This window comes from Mesoplodon bidens (genome assembly GCF_964165515.1).
Source record: "Mesoplodon bidens genome assembly, chromosome: 14".
NCBI lineage: Eukaryota > Metazoa > Chordata > Mammalia > Artiodactyla > Ziphiidae > Mesoplodon > Mesoplodon bidens.
In genome coordinates this window covers 64,258,177-64,271,854 of record NC_138170.1, presented here as the reverse complement: position 1 = coordinate 64,271,854, position 13,678 = coordinate 64,258,177, and the positions used below count along the sequence as shown (strand labels likewise).

At 52.4% G+C, this 13,678-nt stretch overlaps 1 protein-coding gene across 1 annotated transcript in view; it reads left to right on the top strand.

Moving 5' to 3' along the window:
* Positions 1-1,371: 1,371 nt before the first annotated feature.
* The window catches only part of EHD3 (EH domain containing 3), a 29,557-nt gene continuing 17,250 nt past the window's right edge, over positions 1,372-13,678 (top strand). The window contains exons 1-2 of the mRNA XM_081253657.1: positions 1,372-2,177; positions 11,766-11,942. Of these exons, the coding sequence (XP_081109783.1) occupies positions 1,951-2,177; positions 11,766-11,942 (404 nt within the window). The 5' untranslated portion in view covers positions 1,372-1,950. The remainder of the gene's footprint in view (positions 2,178-11,765; positions 11,943-13,678) is intronic.

Below are 13,678 nucleotides of genomic sequence, written 5' to 3'. Positions count from 1 at the left end.
TGAATAGTTTCCTAATCAGTCTCTTGGCCTCCAGCCTCTTTTGCTTCTCCAGCCCCTCCCCTGCACTTCTACCAGCATTAGCAGTCCCACCTGGCCCATTAGCCTACTCTGTTTCCTCGTCTGTGGAGGGGAGTATATGGGAGCCATCTGCCTTGGCAGGACAGAGTATTTTGTCACTGATCCTGATGAGAATGGTGCGAATATAAAGCAGATTGACTTTGAGTTGGTTTTATTATTGTGTTTAAATTCCCTATAGACAAATACACCCCTTTTTGCCTACACCTGGCCAGCTGTCATCCGCTTCTCCTTGGCATGACACTGGAGACATGATCTGCCTCATAGAGCTGCTGCGAAGGTTAAATGAAACAATACTCACTGGGAACTTAGCCCAGGCCCCTGCACACGGTGAGTGCTCAGTCAATGTTAACAGTTATTTTCAATAACATTATTATTGGTTCCTTATCGCCTCCATGATTCCTGTTTCTGCAGAGCCTTCTGTGCCTGGCCTCAGTCACTCCCTTCCACCCTCCTGAACCCAGTACTCTAGGTAGCAAACTGTTTTCTCTGCCTTCACCACACCAAGTTTTTCCATGTTCCCCAGCCTTTGCAAGTGCCCTTTACTCAGCTTGGAATGTCTTCCTTCTTCTCTGTAGATTCGTCATTGAAGATCCAGCTCACAGTCATGCTTCCTGTGACATCTTCCTCATATTATCCAGGCAAAAAGGATGCCTCCTCCCGCTGTGCACCCAGGGCCCTCTGTTCCTATCTCCTCTTTAAGGCCGGCCTGGGCTGAGCTCCTGGAAGGGAGAGACTGTATGTGCTCATCTTGGTGATCAAGTTTGTAACCACAGTCACCCTCATTGTGCCATAATACCGGTTCAATACTTGTGGAGGTTTTGCTTGTTTTGTTTGGTTTTAATGGACGGAATGAACAAATGAATGAATGAATGAATGAAAATGGTTTTGACTTCATCCTAGACCTAGCAGAAAGTTTGGGTAGTGACAGTTTTGGTCATTCGGGGCAAGCTGATATTGGGCTCTTCTTTCCATGCCCCAAGAAAAATATTCCCAAGTAATAGAGAACCTGTCATCCTAAGGAATTAAACTCAGCAACTAAAGGAAAGACTGTATCAAAGAGCAGGGAGAGCGTGAAGCAGGTCAACTCTGTCTTCGCAGCTGTCCCTGAGAGGGCGCTGTTCCCAAATCAAACCTCCAGTGGCCGGGAATGAAATACCAGACCGTTCCCACCGGGCTCAGCATCCCTCCCTTTCCAGGCAGCAAGCGGTCGCGGGTCCCTAGTGGGGCGACTGCCCATAAACATGGCGGCGCCCTGCTCAGCTTCTCCCTGCCGCAGGGCCACGCCAGCCTTGCCAGTACTCGGGGACTTCCTCCGCGAGCCGGCTTCCTGCACGGCTGGCATTAAAACAGGCGCCTGGGGCTGCGGGCTGCGGCTGCAGATGCTGAGCTGTCCGCTGGCTGGGCAGCGCCCCCTCCTCCCCTGAGCCTCCCAGGCGAGCGGGAGCAGAGCCAAAGCAGCCCTAAACTGCACCCGAGCCAAAGCGGGAGAGAGCTGGGGGAGACCGGAGACCCCGGCATCTGACATTTTAATTGCAGGTTTGACTTTTTTCCCAAGATCGCAGCCCTCCCGCCCAGCCCAGATATCTTATCTCCCTCCGGCCTTGGTTGCTGGATGAAGCCGGGCCTGGGCTTTGGTCCCAGGAACAGGGGAAGAGCGCGTTCGCGGCCCCGCGCAGTCGCCCCAGGGACCCCCGAGCCCTGCGCCCCGGCCATGGTGTGGCTGAGCCCCGCGCTCCGGTGAGGCGGCGGCGCAGCTGGGAGCCCGGCGGACCCGCCCTGCAGGACGACTTCCCCAAGGAACGGGGATCGCCGGACTCCGCGCCCTCCTGCTGGGACTGCGCACCGGGCCCGAGAGGGCGAGCGGTGGCCGCGATGTTCAGCTGGCTGCGTTCCGATGACCGCCGCAAGAAGGACCCCGAGGTCTTCCAGACGGTGAGCGAGGGTCTCAAGAAACTCTACAGGACCAAGCTGCTGCCCCTGGAAGAGCACTACCGCTTCCACGAGTTTCACTCCCCCGCCCTGGAGGATGCTGATTTCGACAACAAGCCCATGGTCCTGCTGGTGGGCCAGTACTCCACCGGGAAGACCACCTTCATCAGGTGAGCCGGCCAGGGCCCCCGCAGCCCACCCAGCCGCCCAGCGCTTAGGCCCTCCGCTCACTCCCGATGTCTCCTCCTGCGTGGAGACAAGTGGGAAGTCTTCATTTGAAGGCTCTGAAGAAATCCTTGTATGCGGGTATCCAAAGCTTACCCCACAATTTCATTGGATGGTCCCCTGCTCTATCCTACCTAGTGCCTCTCCATTGCACTTAGCCCTTGGCTTTGGTGGTCAGTTTGAAGTGTTAAAATTCAGAGCCATCCCTATTCTTCCCATTTTATGGATGGTGAAACTGAAACCCAGGAAGCCCAAGTGAGAAAGCTCCTGGTCGCAAGAGTACCTTAGGCTGATGGTGTTATCTTACCCCCTCTCCTTGTAGGGACATACCCTTGATGGGCAGGACCATTTCCCTTGACTTCTAAAGGCTTCAGCCACTCATATGAGGTCTTTACAGTTGCAGCTGAGGAGGTGGGCTTGGGAGCCTGTGGCCCTCTGTCTGGTAGTTCTACTTGTCCTTCTTTTATCCATTTCCTTCACTGAGCAGAGCTCCTACAGATATCTCTTGGAGACTGGCGACCAGCAGTGTCCAGAAGCAGAATGCTTTTTTCTTTTCCGTTGATCTTAATGGCTTCATAATCATATGAAAGTCTTCTGGAGGTGGAAGGGATATTGGCCGTGGTCTCATCCAGCCCCTTGACTTGGCAGGTGAGGTAACTGAAGCATAGAGAGGTTACATACATTGTTCAAAGCCATATAACAGTGTGGGAGGCTGACCTGGGATGCAGGTCCTGGATGCATGGGAGGAGATGGTTGGCTAAATGCCTGTAACTCTGAGGGTGAGTCATCCATCCCCTTGAATTACAGAATCCCTGGGCTGGAGGGATCCTCAGGAAGTCAGCTTGTCCGCCCTACATTCAGAGAGGTCCATATATTGTCCACTGGCGTGATAAGGACCTTTCCCATCTTTAGAAGACAGGCTTCTCTCCAGTCCTCAGTCCACACAGCCTTCAAGGCCAGGCCATCTTCCTTGGCCTCATTCACAGCCCTGCAAGCTGTTGAGGGTGCTCGAGACTCTGTGTTGAGAGTCAGGCTCGTACAGAGCGGTGGTGTGTTCTGTGTCCACCGCCCCCAGAGTCAGTGGGGCTCATCTCCTGTGGAAGGTGTCAAAGCAGGGGTGCTCTTGTTTCCATTCATTGGCCAAGCACCTGCAACATGCAAAACACTGTGCTTTGTTTGGCGAGGAAAGCAGAAGAGTTCACAGTCTGGTTCCTGATTTTCTAGATTCAAATTTTCTCTAGCTCAAAGCTTTTAACACAAGCCTTTTGGAAGCAGGGCATGTACCATACTAACATGTCATGTCTGAATGGAACACCAAATGAGTTTTTCCTTGTGGGGTGGACAGCCTTGGACTCAGCAGCTTTGAGAGGCTGAGTGATTTCTGAAGTTGGGTACCCAGGGGGGATGTTGGCTTTTGGATATCTCATATTGTTAGAACTACAAGGGCCCTTAATGATGAAGCTAATTCTTTGCTTCTTAACTTTTCAAAAGGTCAGTACCTCCTTTGAAAATCTGATGAAATATGTGGACCCATCTTTAGAAAAATGCACTTACATCCCAAATTTACGTATAATTTGGGGGGTTCAAGGGCTGCCTTGGCCCTTAGGGCAAGAACCCCTGATCTAATCCATCTCCCTTATTTTGTTAAACACCCATTGCTGCCAAAGGCACTTCAGAGCTACCTGGGTTCTGTTCACGGTTTCCTTTGTAACACGCATACTCCACCTGGCCCGGTTTATGCCCCATGGGAAGCACAGGCCTTTTACAGGTGGCTCCTGCCCTTGCACAGCCTTCTGCAGCCCTCTGGACACACCTTGGTTATAATTCTTAGTACATTATTTAGAGCTTCTCCTTCCTGTAGCCCAGCACTTACCACTGTGCCTTAGCTCCCTGGGGCCTTGCCTGGGGTCTCAGCTACAGGAGCTCCCAGTAGAGGTTTGCAGAATGGAAGGGGAGATGGGGAGAAGCTAGCGTCCCTGAGGGCAGGATCCTGGAGCAGCAGACGTGCCTCTTGTCTGAGACACTGTCCTGGCTTTGCCTGAGTCATGCTCGCTGTTGACTGGGTCTAAGAAAGTGGCAGAACCAAGTTGCCATAGATGACTCCTTATCTGAGGGAGACAGGAAGGCCAGGAGAGGCAGATCCCTCCTCTCTCTTATCCCCCGAGTACAAGAGTTCTCCCTCCCCACTCGTGTCAGTAACTGAATTTAGCTCGTGCACCAAAGGCTGTCTCCCCTTGAGGGAGAGACTACCAGTGGGGGAGGAGGGGCTGCAGCACAGGGAAGCCCTCCAAAACCAAATTACAGATTTTCCCTTCTTCTCATTAAATCCACTGAATAGCTATTTTTTTAAATTGGAAAATGCAGACAAGAATACATTTGAGGAAGAAGAAAAAAATGCCCCATCATCCCACGACTCGGGAAACCATTTTAAATATTTTATATATATATATATCTTCCCACCAGTATTTTTAGCTATTTTATAACACAGTTGAGATCGTGCCATAATGTAATTTTGTATGTGGATTTATTTCCCTCATAGCATGAGCATTTCCCGGGTAAATTTTAAAAAACCTTTGTAAGCATTATTTTTAAGAGCCACATGATATTTCACTGCATGTATATGCAGTTATTCATTTAACCAAACTACTTCTTTTGAATGTTTGAAGTTGCTTCTAATTTTATTTTTTGCTATTGTAGAATCACTCTGAATATCTCTGTGCATAATATTTTTCCACATATTAGACTGTTTTCTCAGAGATTCCCGGAAGTGAAATCACTAGGCCAAATGTTGTACAGAGTTCTGGGGTTGTTTTTTTGTTTTGTTTTGTCTTGTTTTAACATTTTCTTACTTTTTAATCTTGGTATTAAGAGTCATATTTTTGCGTTGCTTCCCAAGAGGGTAGGCTGGTACAACACCCCTCCCCCAAAGCAAAGAAAGCTCCCCTTGGGGCAGCTAAATGCTCCTGGGTGCAGAGTACAGCCTGCCTTCGCTGCTACGCCCTCTCCCATCCCTGCTTCTTGCCTTGAACACAGCGATTCAGGTCTGTGTTCCGGCCTGAACCTGTGAGGGACCCTTCCCTCGGAAGCAGACTTGCCTCTTCATTCCCCGCCCTTGGCCTTTTGCCACCTGAGTGTCCATCCACTTTCAGTTATATGTACTTGCCTCAGGGTCCATTTCTTGTCTCAGGAAGAACATACAGAAAAGGACATTCTTCTAACAGCTAATTAATGTGCTATGACCTCTGCCTGAAATAACTTCCCTGGCCTAAGGCCCGGCAACCCAGGGTAATAAACAATAAATTGGCCTGGTGGATGCTTCCTTCAACACAGGCTGCCTCTTCCAAGTACAGTAGCTCTGTGTCCTTCTGGCCTGACAGCCTTCCCTCCCTCCTCTGCTGTTTTTCTCCCTTCACTCTTCCTCCTTCTGGCCTGAAGCCTCAAGTCCCTCCTCTCTCTCACCGTTTGGCCCCCTGGTCATGGAGGTGAATAACTGGCTGCCCCAGGGACTGGAAGGCCCAGTGTCCCCAGTGTCTCAGGGGCCGCAAGGGAGGCCTCTCTGGACGGCGGCGGCACTGGAGTAGAGAACCTGGAGCACTGGGTATGGGGCCCAGGGCTGCTGGAGCTAAGCTGCCTGGCTGTCCACAGGGAGATCTGAGCTGGTCTTGAGGATCACCTGTGGCTCTTCTATAGTGTGACCCGGACTCTAAACTATGAATGAGCACATGGTGGAGTGGGCCAGTCGGGGGGGCTGCTCAGCCAGCCCTTTCAACCTCCCCCACTTTTTCAGGGGGCTCTCTGCATCCTCCCCCCAAGGTGACGCAGCACTTGCCTGTGGTTGTACCCTCTCCCATCATCTCCCTGGCATCTCTGCTGCCCAGGCCTCATGGCAGCATCATCACCCAGGAAAGATGATTCTCTGGAAAGCTGAAGGGCTAGAGAAGGGGCCATCCTTCCATTCCAGGTAGACCCACTGGCCTCTGCCAGGCCCATCCTGCCAGCCACAGCCCCTGCACGTCCTCACTCCTGTCCCCGCTCCGAGGTCCATGGATGTCCTTTTCCTGACAGGGCTCTGACCTGCTGGTCCTTAAGTGGGAGTAGGTGGAAATCCACCTGCCTCTTACAAGGCTTGAGTGTTACTCAAGGGAGCGGAGGGCCTAGGGCAGAGGCACTGGGTCCACCTGCCTGAGGTCGGGCTTAAGATCTGCCTTGAGAGTCAGCTGTGGAGGTCATTGGGAGAAGGACCTCTGGGGAAGGGCTCCATGCCACTCCCACTGACAGCAGAACACAGCCACGGAAAGCACATGGGCGGCTCAGCAGAACCCAGGCTCCCCTGTTCCCAGCCAAGAGACCATGTTTGGAAGGTCTAACCTTTCTGAATCTCAGTGTCCTTGCCTCTAACATGCGAATAGTGACACCTCATAGGGTCACTCAGGCCAGCCTGTCGCAGGGGTGGGCAGATGAGGCAAGGCTAGTGGGAGGCTTGACAGTCTGGCCACTGGTCTCCTCTGTGCTGGGGTCACTTTGATCCCTGGTGGAGGCTGCTGTGCCCCAGGGGCAGTGGTGACTGCTCCGTGGAGCACAGAGCTGACTCAGACCTCAACTCAGCCATTGAGTCCCCCATCTCCTACTTCACTTTGTATCCATGGAGTGACTTACGGTATCCCCGGAACCCCGAGAGGCTTGACCCCATTTTAAAGCTGAAGTACACAAGGCTTAGAGAGATCAAAGATACAGATATATATGGGAATTCCCTGGCGGTCCAGTGGTTAGGACTCCTCGCTTCCACTGCAGGGGGCACGGGTTCGATCACCGGTCAGGGAACTAAGATCCCACATGCCACATGGTGCGGCCAAAAACAAAAACAGAAACAAAACAAACCAAGATACAGATATATAACACGAGTACCTATAACACGGGCAGAAAGTGATACGTGCCTTCTGCGTCTACCTGAATATATGCAAATTAAGAGCTATGTGGATTTTCACAGAGGCGGCGAGGGCCCTGGATTTGGAGTCCAGGTAGAAATGTGCTGAGTTCTTACAGGCAGTGATGAGATGTTTGTTTTCTCTAATTACTGTCTCTGCCAATGTGGGCGCATGTCTGGTGTAGCCTTTGCTTTTCCCAAACTCATGTATGTCATCTCAAAACCTTCACTCTAACCCTCTGAGCTAGTTAGAAACCCAGGATTAGCCCTGCTCTATAAACTGGGGAAACTGAGGCAGTGGGCTCTTGAGGGACTTGTCCAAGGTCATATCTGTGATGAAGCAGACACCCACCAAGGCGCATTCCCTAACTGAGCCAAGGCAGAGGGTCCAGCCAGCCCAAGGCCTCTGGTGGCACTTCCTGTGGCCCCGGGCCCTCTGTTCCTCGCCCTGGATGCTGCCCCAGCAGCGGGGAGGTTTGGTCCCACTATGGCAGAGATGGGTACCCTGGAGACTGGGTTAAGATTCTTGGCTCCACGCCTTACCCTGGGTGCTTAGGTCACCAGTAATGCAAGCCACATGCTTAGACTGCCAGCCAAGCAGGACACCAAAAGATGAGGGAGATGTTAGGAAAGAGTTGGCTTAAGAGAAATATGAACAAAAGTGGGCCTCATGGGTAAAATCTGAATTGCACTGGGCTTCCCTATACACATTTTATGGTTTAGTATTTATTTTACATTGGATAGCAAGGAAGGGGGACCCCAAACTTTTCAGCTCTTTGGGCCTCTAAATATTTGTATTTGGCCCTGAACTCGGGCAGCCACCATCTCAACTTGCTCACCTGCAAAACTGAAATAATTCAGCCATCCCACAGTGCTTCTAGGACCAAGTAAGTGGAATAATTAAGGGAAAGGTCGCAGAACAGCACCTGCCTTACAGCAGGTGCTCAGCCTGTCAGCCCCTCCTTATTCTCTTGCTTCCCCATCTCAGCTGCTCCTACCCAGGCTTGAATTAACTTTTCTTTTTTTACACTGCCTTGGGAATGCTTTTGCCTGGTAACAGAGGCCATCTGTATCACTCCCCATAGAGAAGCAGCCATGATATTCCTCAATGGGTTTTCCTTTCTGGACACAGTGGTGGCTTTGTTAAGGGGGCACTTGGGGCTGCAGGCCATACCCAAATGTCCCTGAGAATTTACCCAGCCCTGGGTTCTCTGCTTGGCCTGACTGCATCCCTGGACTTGCTCTTGGCTTCACTGGACTCTGTATTTCTCCGGACTCATGTGTGGTCGGCAAACCTGGGGTCATGTGGGTTTAGCCGAGGAGGCAGGACAACAGTTCCAGCCACCGGGCCCGGGCTGGGCCGCAGCTCCAGAACATCCCAGGAAGTGGCCCCCGCTATGCTGGGCCGCATCACCCTTTGCCTGCCAGCACAGTGCATCTCAGGGATGAAATCTGAGACGCCTGGGTCAGGAAGGTACTTCCCCACTGCTGCTTGGCCCTGTTCAGGCTGGGTATTTTCAAGGGTGCCTCAGACTGTTTGCTTCCACCCCTGTCTATTTCAGCTGTCCCTGAAGCCTTTGATGATATCCACCACCCTCCCTCTGCCTCAGAATTCGCCCATGCCACACCCCCTGCTTGGGGCTTCTCACCCAAGCACCCACTGGGAGAGGTGCTCCCTGCACATGGGCAAGCATGGATGGGGTTTCCAGATCACGGTGTTGATTCTCATGAAACTGCTTCAAGTCCCAAGAATATCCTTTTAGAGCCATTGGGCCTGGGGCCTGCTTGGGTCACCTGATAGCAACAGCTTTCGCTGCCACGTCCCACCCACTGAGGCCAAGTGTGAACCCCAAGGGCAGATGTTTACGGAGATGAGTAGTTCCTGGGTTTGTGGGCCCTGAAGCCTAACCTTTCCCCCAGGGCCTGGCCCTGGCCAGCCTCCTGCCAAACCAGATTCTTTTGTGGCCTTCTCGTCCCACTCCTCCTTCTAGTCCCAAGGGGGTGCTCAGCCCTTTTGCATTTCCTGGTCAAGGAGATACCTCAGGCAGGAAGGGAGACAGCGAATGTAGCGGTTAGGAGCGTGAGTGTTAGATTCAAATCCTAGCTCTGCTATTTACTGACTGCATAACCTGCAGCAAATAGTTTAACCTTCATCTTCTCTTCTGTAAAATAGGATGATGATCTAGGTTCTAGGTACTGGTTTATGTGCTTAAGGTTTGTAACTTATTTAACCCTCAGAACACCCGATGAGGTGGGTTTACCCACGAGGCCCATTTGATGATCAGGGTCATAGTGCTCACATCAGCAGAAACGTGACATGAAACGAGACAATTGATGGAAAATTCTAGAACGGTACCTGGCACATCACAGGTGCTTCATAAATCAGAACAATGATCTCCCATGTTACGGAGGAAAGTGCTGAGGTTTGCAGAGGTCGAGAACCTTCTGAAGGTTAGAGAAACCAGGTCTGCTGGCCCCAGGCCCTGAGGTTCCCTGTCTCTCACCCAAAACCCTGAAGAAGGAGCGCCTGAGAAAGCATGAAGCGTCGTCCAAGTACAGCTGTGGTGATTTATCCTCCTCACAATCCAGCTTTCAAAATGGTCCTCTGATGGGAGGAAATCCTGTCTTCACACCCAGAATGTGGGGCTGGGATCCTGGAGGGAGATGGGGGGCTTCCCAAGGCAACCTAAAGCCCCCGGTGCAGGCAGGGTGGCCCTGGGCAGTGGCCCCTCCGCAGCAGCTCCCCTGCCAGCTCCTTGGGGAGGGAGCCCGTGGCAACCCGACTTGAACTGCCCTGGAAGCACGGAGGCAACTAACAGCTCAGGACACAGAGAGGTGTCGATGAGCCGGAAGAAACCCCAGCCAGTGCCCCTGGCTGCCACTCGCTGGGCAGAGCAGACCCACCTTGGGGTGGCACAGGGTGGGCAGAGAGCATTTCCTCGGGGTAGAAGACAGTTGAAGAGCAAAGGATTTGGTGTTAGATTGATAAGGGTTTGGATTCCAGCACCATTACGTTAAAGAGTTAATAGTGAGCTAATAGGACGGCTGTACTGAGGAAACCCTTCGAAGCCTGAGTTTCCTCAGTACAGCCGTCCCTTGGTAGTATCCGCGGGACCTTGGTTCGAGGACCCCACCTCCCACGCAGATGCTCAAGTCCCTTATGTAAAATGGCACAGTACGGCCGGCCCTCCGGATCCGCGGGTTCCACATTCTTGGATTCAACCACGGGTCCTCCGCGGTTGGTTGTATCCTCAGATGTGGAACCCACGGATACGCAGAGCCCTGCTGTACCTACCTGTAGGGGTGCGGTGAAGCCAGAAAGAGATACGTTCTCAAAGTGATGAGCGCAATGTATGGCATGGACATGCTATTGAGTGTCAGTGGTGTTATCAGCATAATGACAGGGTCTAGAGCAGGTCGTCAACCCCGGCTGCACATCAGAATCAACTGGGGAGTTCCTAAAAAAGGACCGGTCGCCAGGACCCTGCCCTGAGCCAGCGGGTCACAACCTCTGGGCTGGGCCCTGGCACCGGCAGCTGGAGCTCCACGGTTGCTCCATGGGCAGCCACCTGAGGACCGCTGGTCCTGGAGGTCTCAGGCTCTCTCCCCAGCCAGCAGCCTCTGACTTGCCATCTCTTCTCCTGAGGGCTCCTTGACTTTTCCCTCTGAGCGTGAACATTGGCCCGCAAGGTTTAGGAGGAGGGTCTTGGCACACGGTGAGGGCTCACCCTAGGGTCTGTGTTTGTTGGGCAACACACCCCTTAGCTCCTTGTCCATCATGGCCCCTGGGACTCTTCTCTGGCCAGTCCCAACCCAGGGCAGTTCTGGACTCCTCCGCCCACAGTCCAGCCTTAAGCTGTGTGGGCTCAAAGCTGTTCAGGCTCAAAGCTGTTCTGAGCTCCGTCCAAAGGGCCTGGTTGTCTTTCCAACCTGTTCTCTTCATTCTGTGGCTCACCGTGTGTTCTAAAGGGAGCTGTGGAGAAGGGCAGTGGCCTTGGGCTCTCACTGCCCAGGCCTGGAGCAGAACAAAGAGAGGCACCTGTCCCCTGGGGCCACAGCCTGGCACCTGTGCTAGAGGGTGGGACCAAAAGTCTAGGGTGGGATGGACATCCACTTGTCACAGTGTTCCTGTCACACAGTTTGTACTACATACGAGTTATTTTTACATTAAATGACTGACTAAGCAGATAAATTAATAAGGACCTATGAATGGCCAGCAGAGCCTATGGGTGATCGAATTCTAACCAAGCCTGTGTGCAGGGACTTTAGCAGACGCCCTACAGCTGTGAAATCTACAATATTCTGTGTAGGAATCCGTTTCAAGCCATGCTTTATTTCTGAGCCCAAACCTTGCTCTTCCCCGCGCCCCCTGCCCCACAGCCCCGGCACTGCTTCATGGAGGGAAAAAGATAAGGACCGAGCAGGACAGATTTGTTACTTTAAGTTCAACTGAAATCCCACCTCCTCCCAAAGGTCTCTCCCTGCTGTGAAATCTCCTTGCTCTGGATCGGCCCCTCTGCCGTGACTCACACCGTCTGCCTTGTGGTAGGCATGCGGTGTGGATCTGTGACTAGAATCCCTGTATCATGACTGTGCTCCCTTCTGCCAGGTACCTGCTGGAACAGGATTTCCCAGGCATGAGGATTGGGCCCGAGCCGACCACAGACTCCTTCATTGCGGTGATGCAGGGAGAGATGGAGGGCATCATCCCCGGGAATGCCCTGGTGGTGGATCCTAAGAAACCTTTCAGGAAACTGAACGCCTTTGGCAATGCCTTCTTGAACAGGTGAGTGCAGAGGGAACACACACAGGCCTTGGGAGCTCTCTTTTCTTCTTGGAGTATGAGAGGTGAAAGGGCGGGGCAGGGTCTTGGGAAACTCTGTACCTTTCCCAGACCTGGAATCTCTCTTGGTTGTCCCCTTCTTGCTGGGCATGAAACCACCATTGATTAGGGATGGCTGCCAACACTGAGCTGATTTCTCCCGATCGAGTTGGGGGAAGGGCTCAACTAGTTAAATCACATTTCTCTAATGTGTACCTCCCTCCAGTAAAAACAGAGAGGGCTACTCTGTGTAGTTCCCAGCTTCTGCCTAAACTACGGAAGGGCTTTGCATCCAACTGGAAGGAGGCAAAGGAAGGTTCCTCTCTGTTCCTAGATATTGTTTTTACTTGGTGGCAGGAACCCTGGACGTAAGGTAGAAGCCCTGGCTTTGAGCACTGACCCTCCTACTAAACTCACTCTGTGACCTTGGACAAGTCACCTCCCCCGGGACAAATCAGCCTGCAGACACCAGGGCCATTGGGTCCATTTGAGTGGAGGAAGCTCTAGAGACTGCTTGGCAAGCTGACCCAGGCCTTTCCACTATTCTGTTTAACTAGAATGCAGGCTGATCCCCTGATCGCTCTTCTTATGTAGATACACACCACAATTTTGCATCTGTATTGCATTTAAAATTTTTTTAACTACTTTCTCTAACCGAAGGCATTTAGAGTAAAGGTAAAGACTATGGGCTTTGGCTTCAGACCGACTTAGGTTCAAATCCTATCAAAGAGCACCACGATCTTAGACAGGTTACCTGACTGGTCTGTGTCTCACTTTTCTCATTTGTAAAATAGGATAATAGTAATGTCCTCCTCCAAGGCAAGAGGACTTGGCGGAAAAGTTGGCATTTGAACCAGATGTTCAATCATGAGTGAAATCACACTGCAAGGGTTAAAAAAAAAAAAAAGGACATTCCAGGCAGAGAAAACTGAAAATATATATATACACACAAATGCATGCACACAGAGGACTGAAAGAATGTGACTTAATGCAGGAACACTACGACATACATAGATAGCACTGCATACGTAGATGGCACCGTAAGGTTCGCGCTTCTCTACAGGAGCGCGCCACAGCTGTGTGACAGGTGTGTAGATTAACTGTTGGCCGGGGATCTCTCAGGCACATCCATTGCAGGGATAACAGGATTGGGACGGGGATGGGGTGGGAGAGGGCCCTCCATGTGCCACCAGCCCCCCTGCAGCTGCACACACACAGGGAGGCTACACCCCGGACGCCTGCTGCCCCGTGATCCCATTTCGCGGCCCTTGACATCTCCCCTCCCCTTCTCTGTGGGTGTTCCAAGCCTTCTCCAGACACCCCAGGCTCCTCTCTCAGCAGATGACCTTGCGTCCTATTCTAGAGAAGATGGAAGCCCGTATCCATGGATTCCCTGTAGTTGGTTTGTTTTAAACTGTCCCTAAAGGGAGTTCGTTTGCATCAGTCCCATCCCCCCCCCACCCCGCCCCTGCCGTCCATGCAGCCTGCAGAGAGCTGAGTCCTCTCTTTTCCCCTCAGGTCTGCACCCCTGCGCCCCCGACCTGTGCATCCGGCCATCTGCCCAGGGACGGCTCTGTCAGTTACTCTTTCTGACAGTTCCCCCACTCCCTTAGCTCCTTCTCCGCCTGCAACTATCTATCTCCTCTTGCAAGCCCTGCAGCAGGCCCTACTAGCCCTTACCCCCTCGCTTTCCTGTCGCA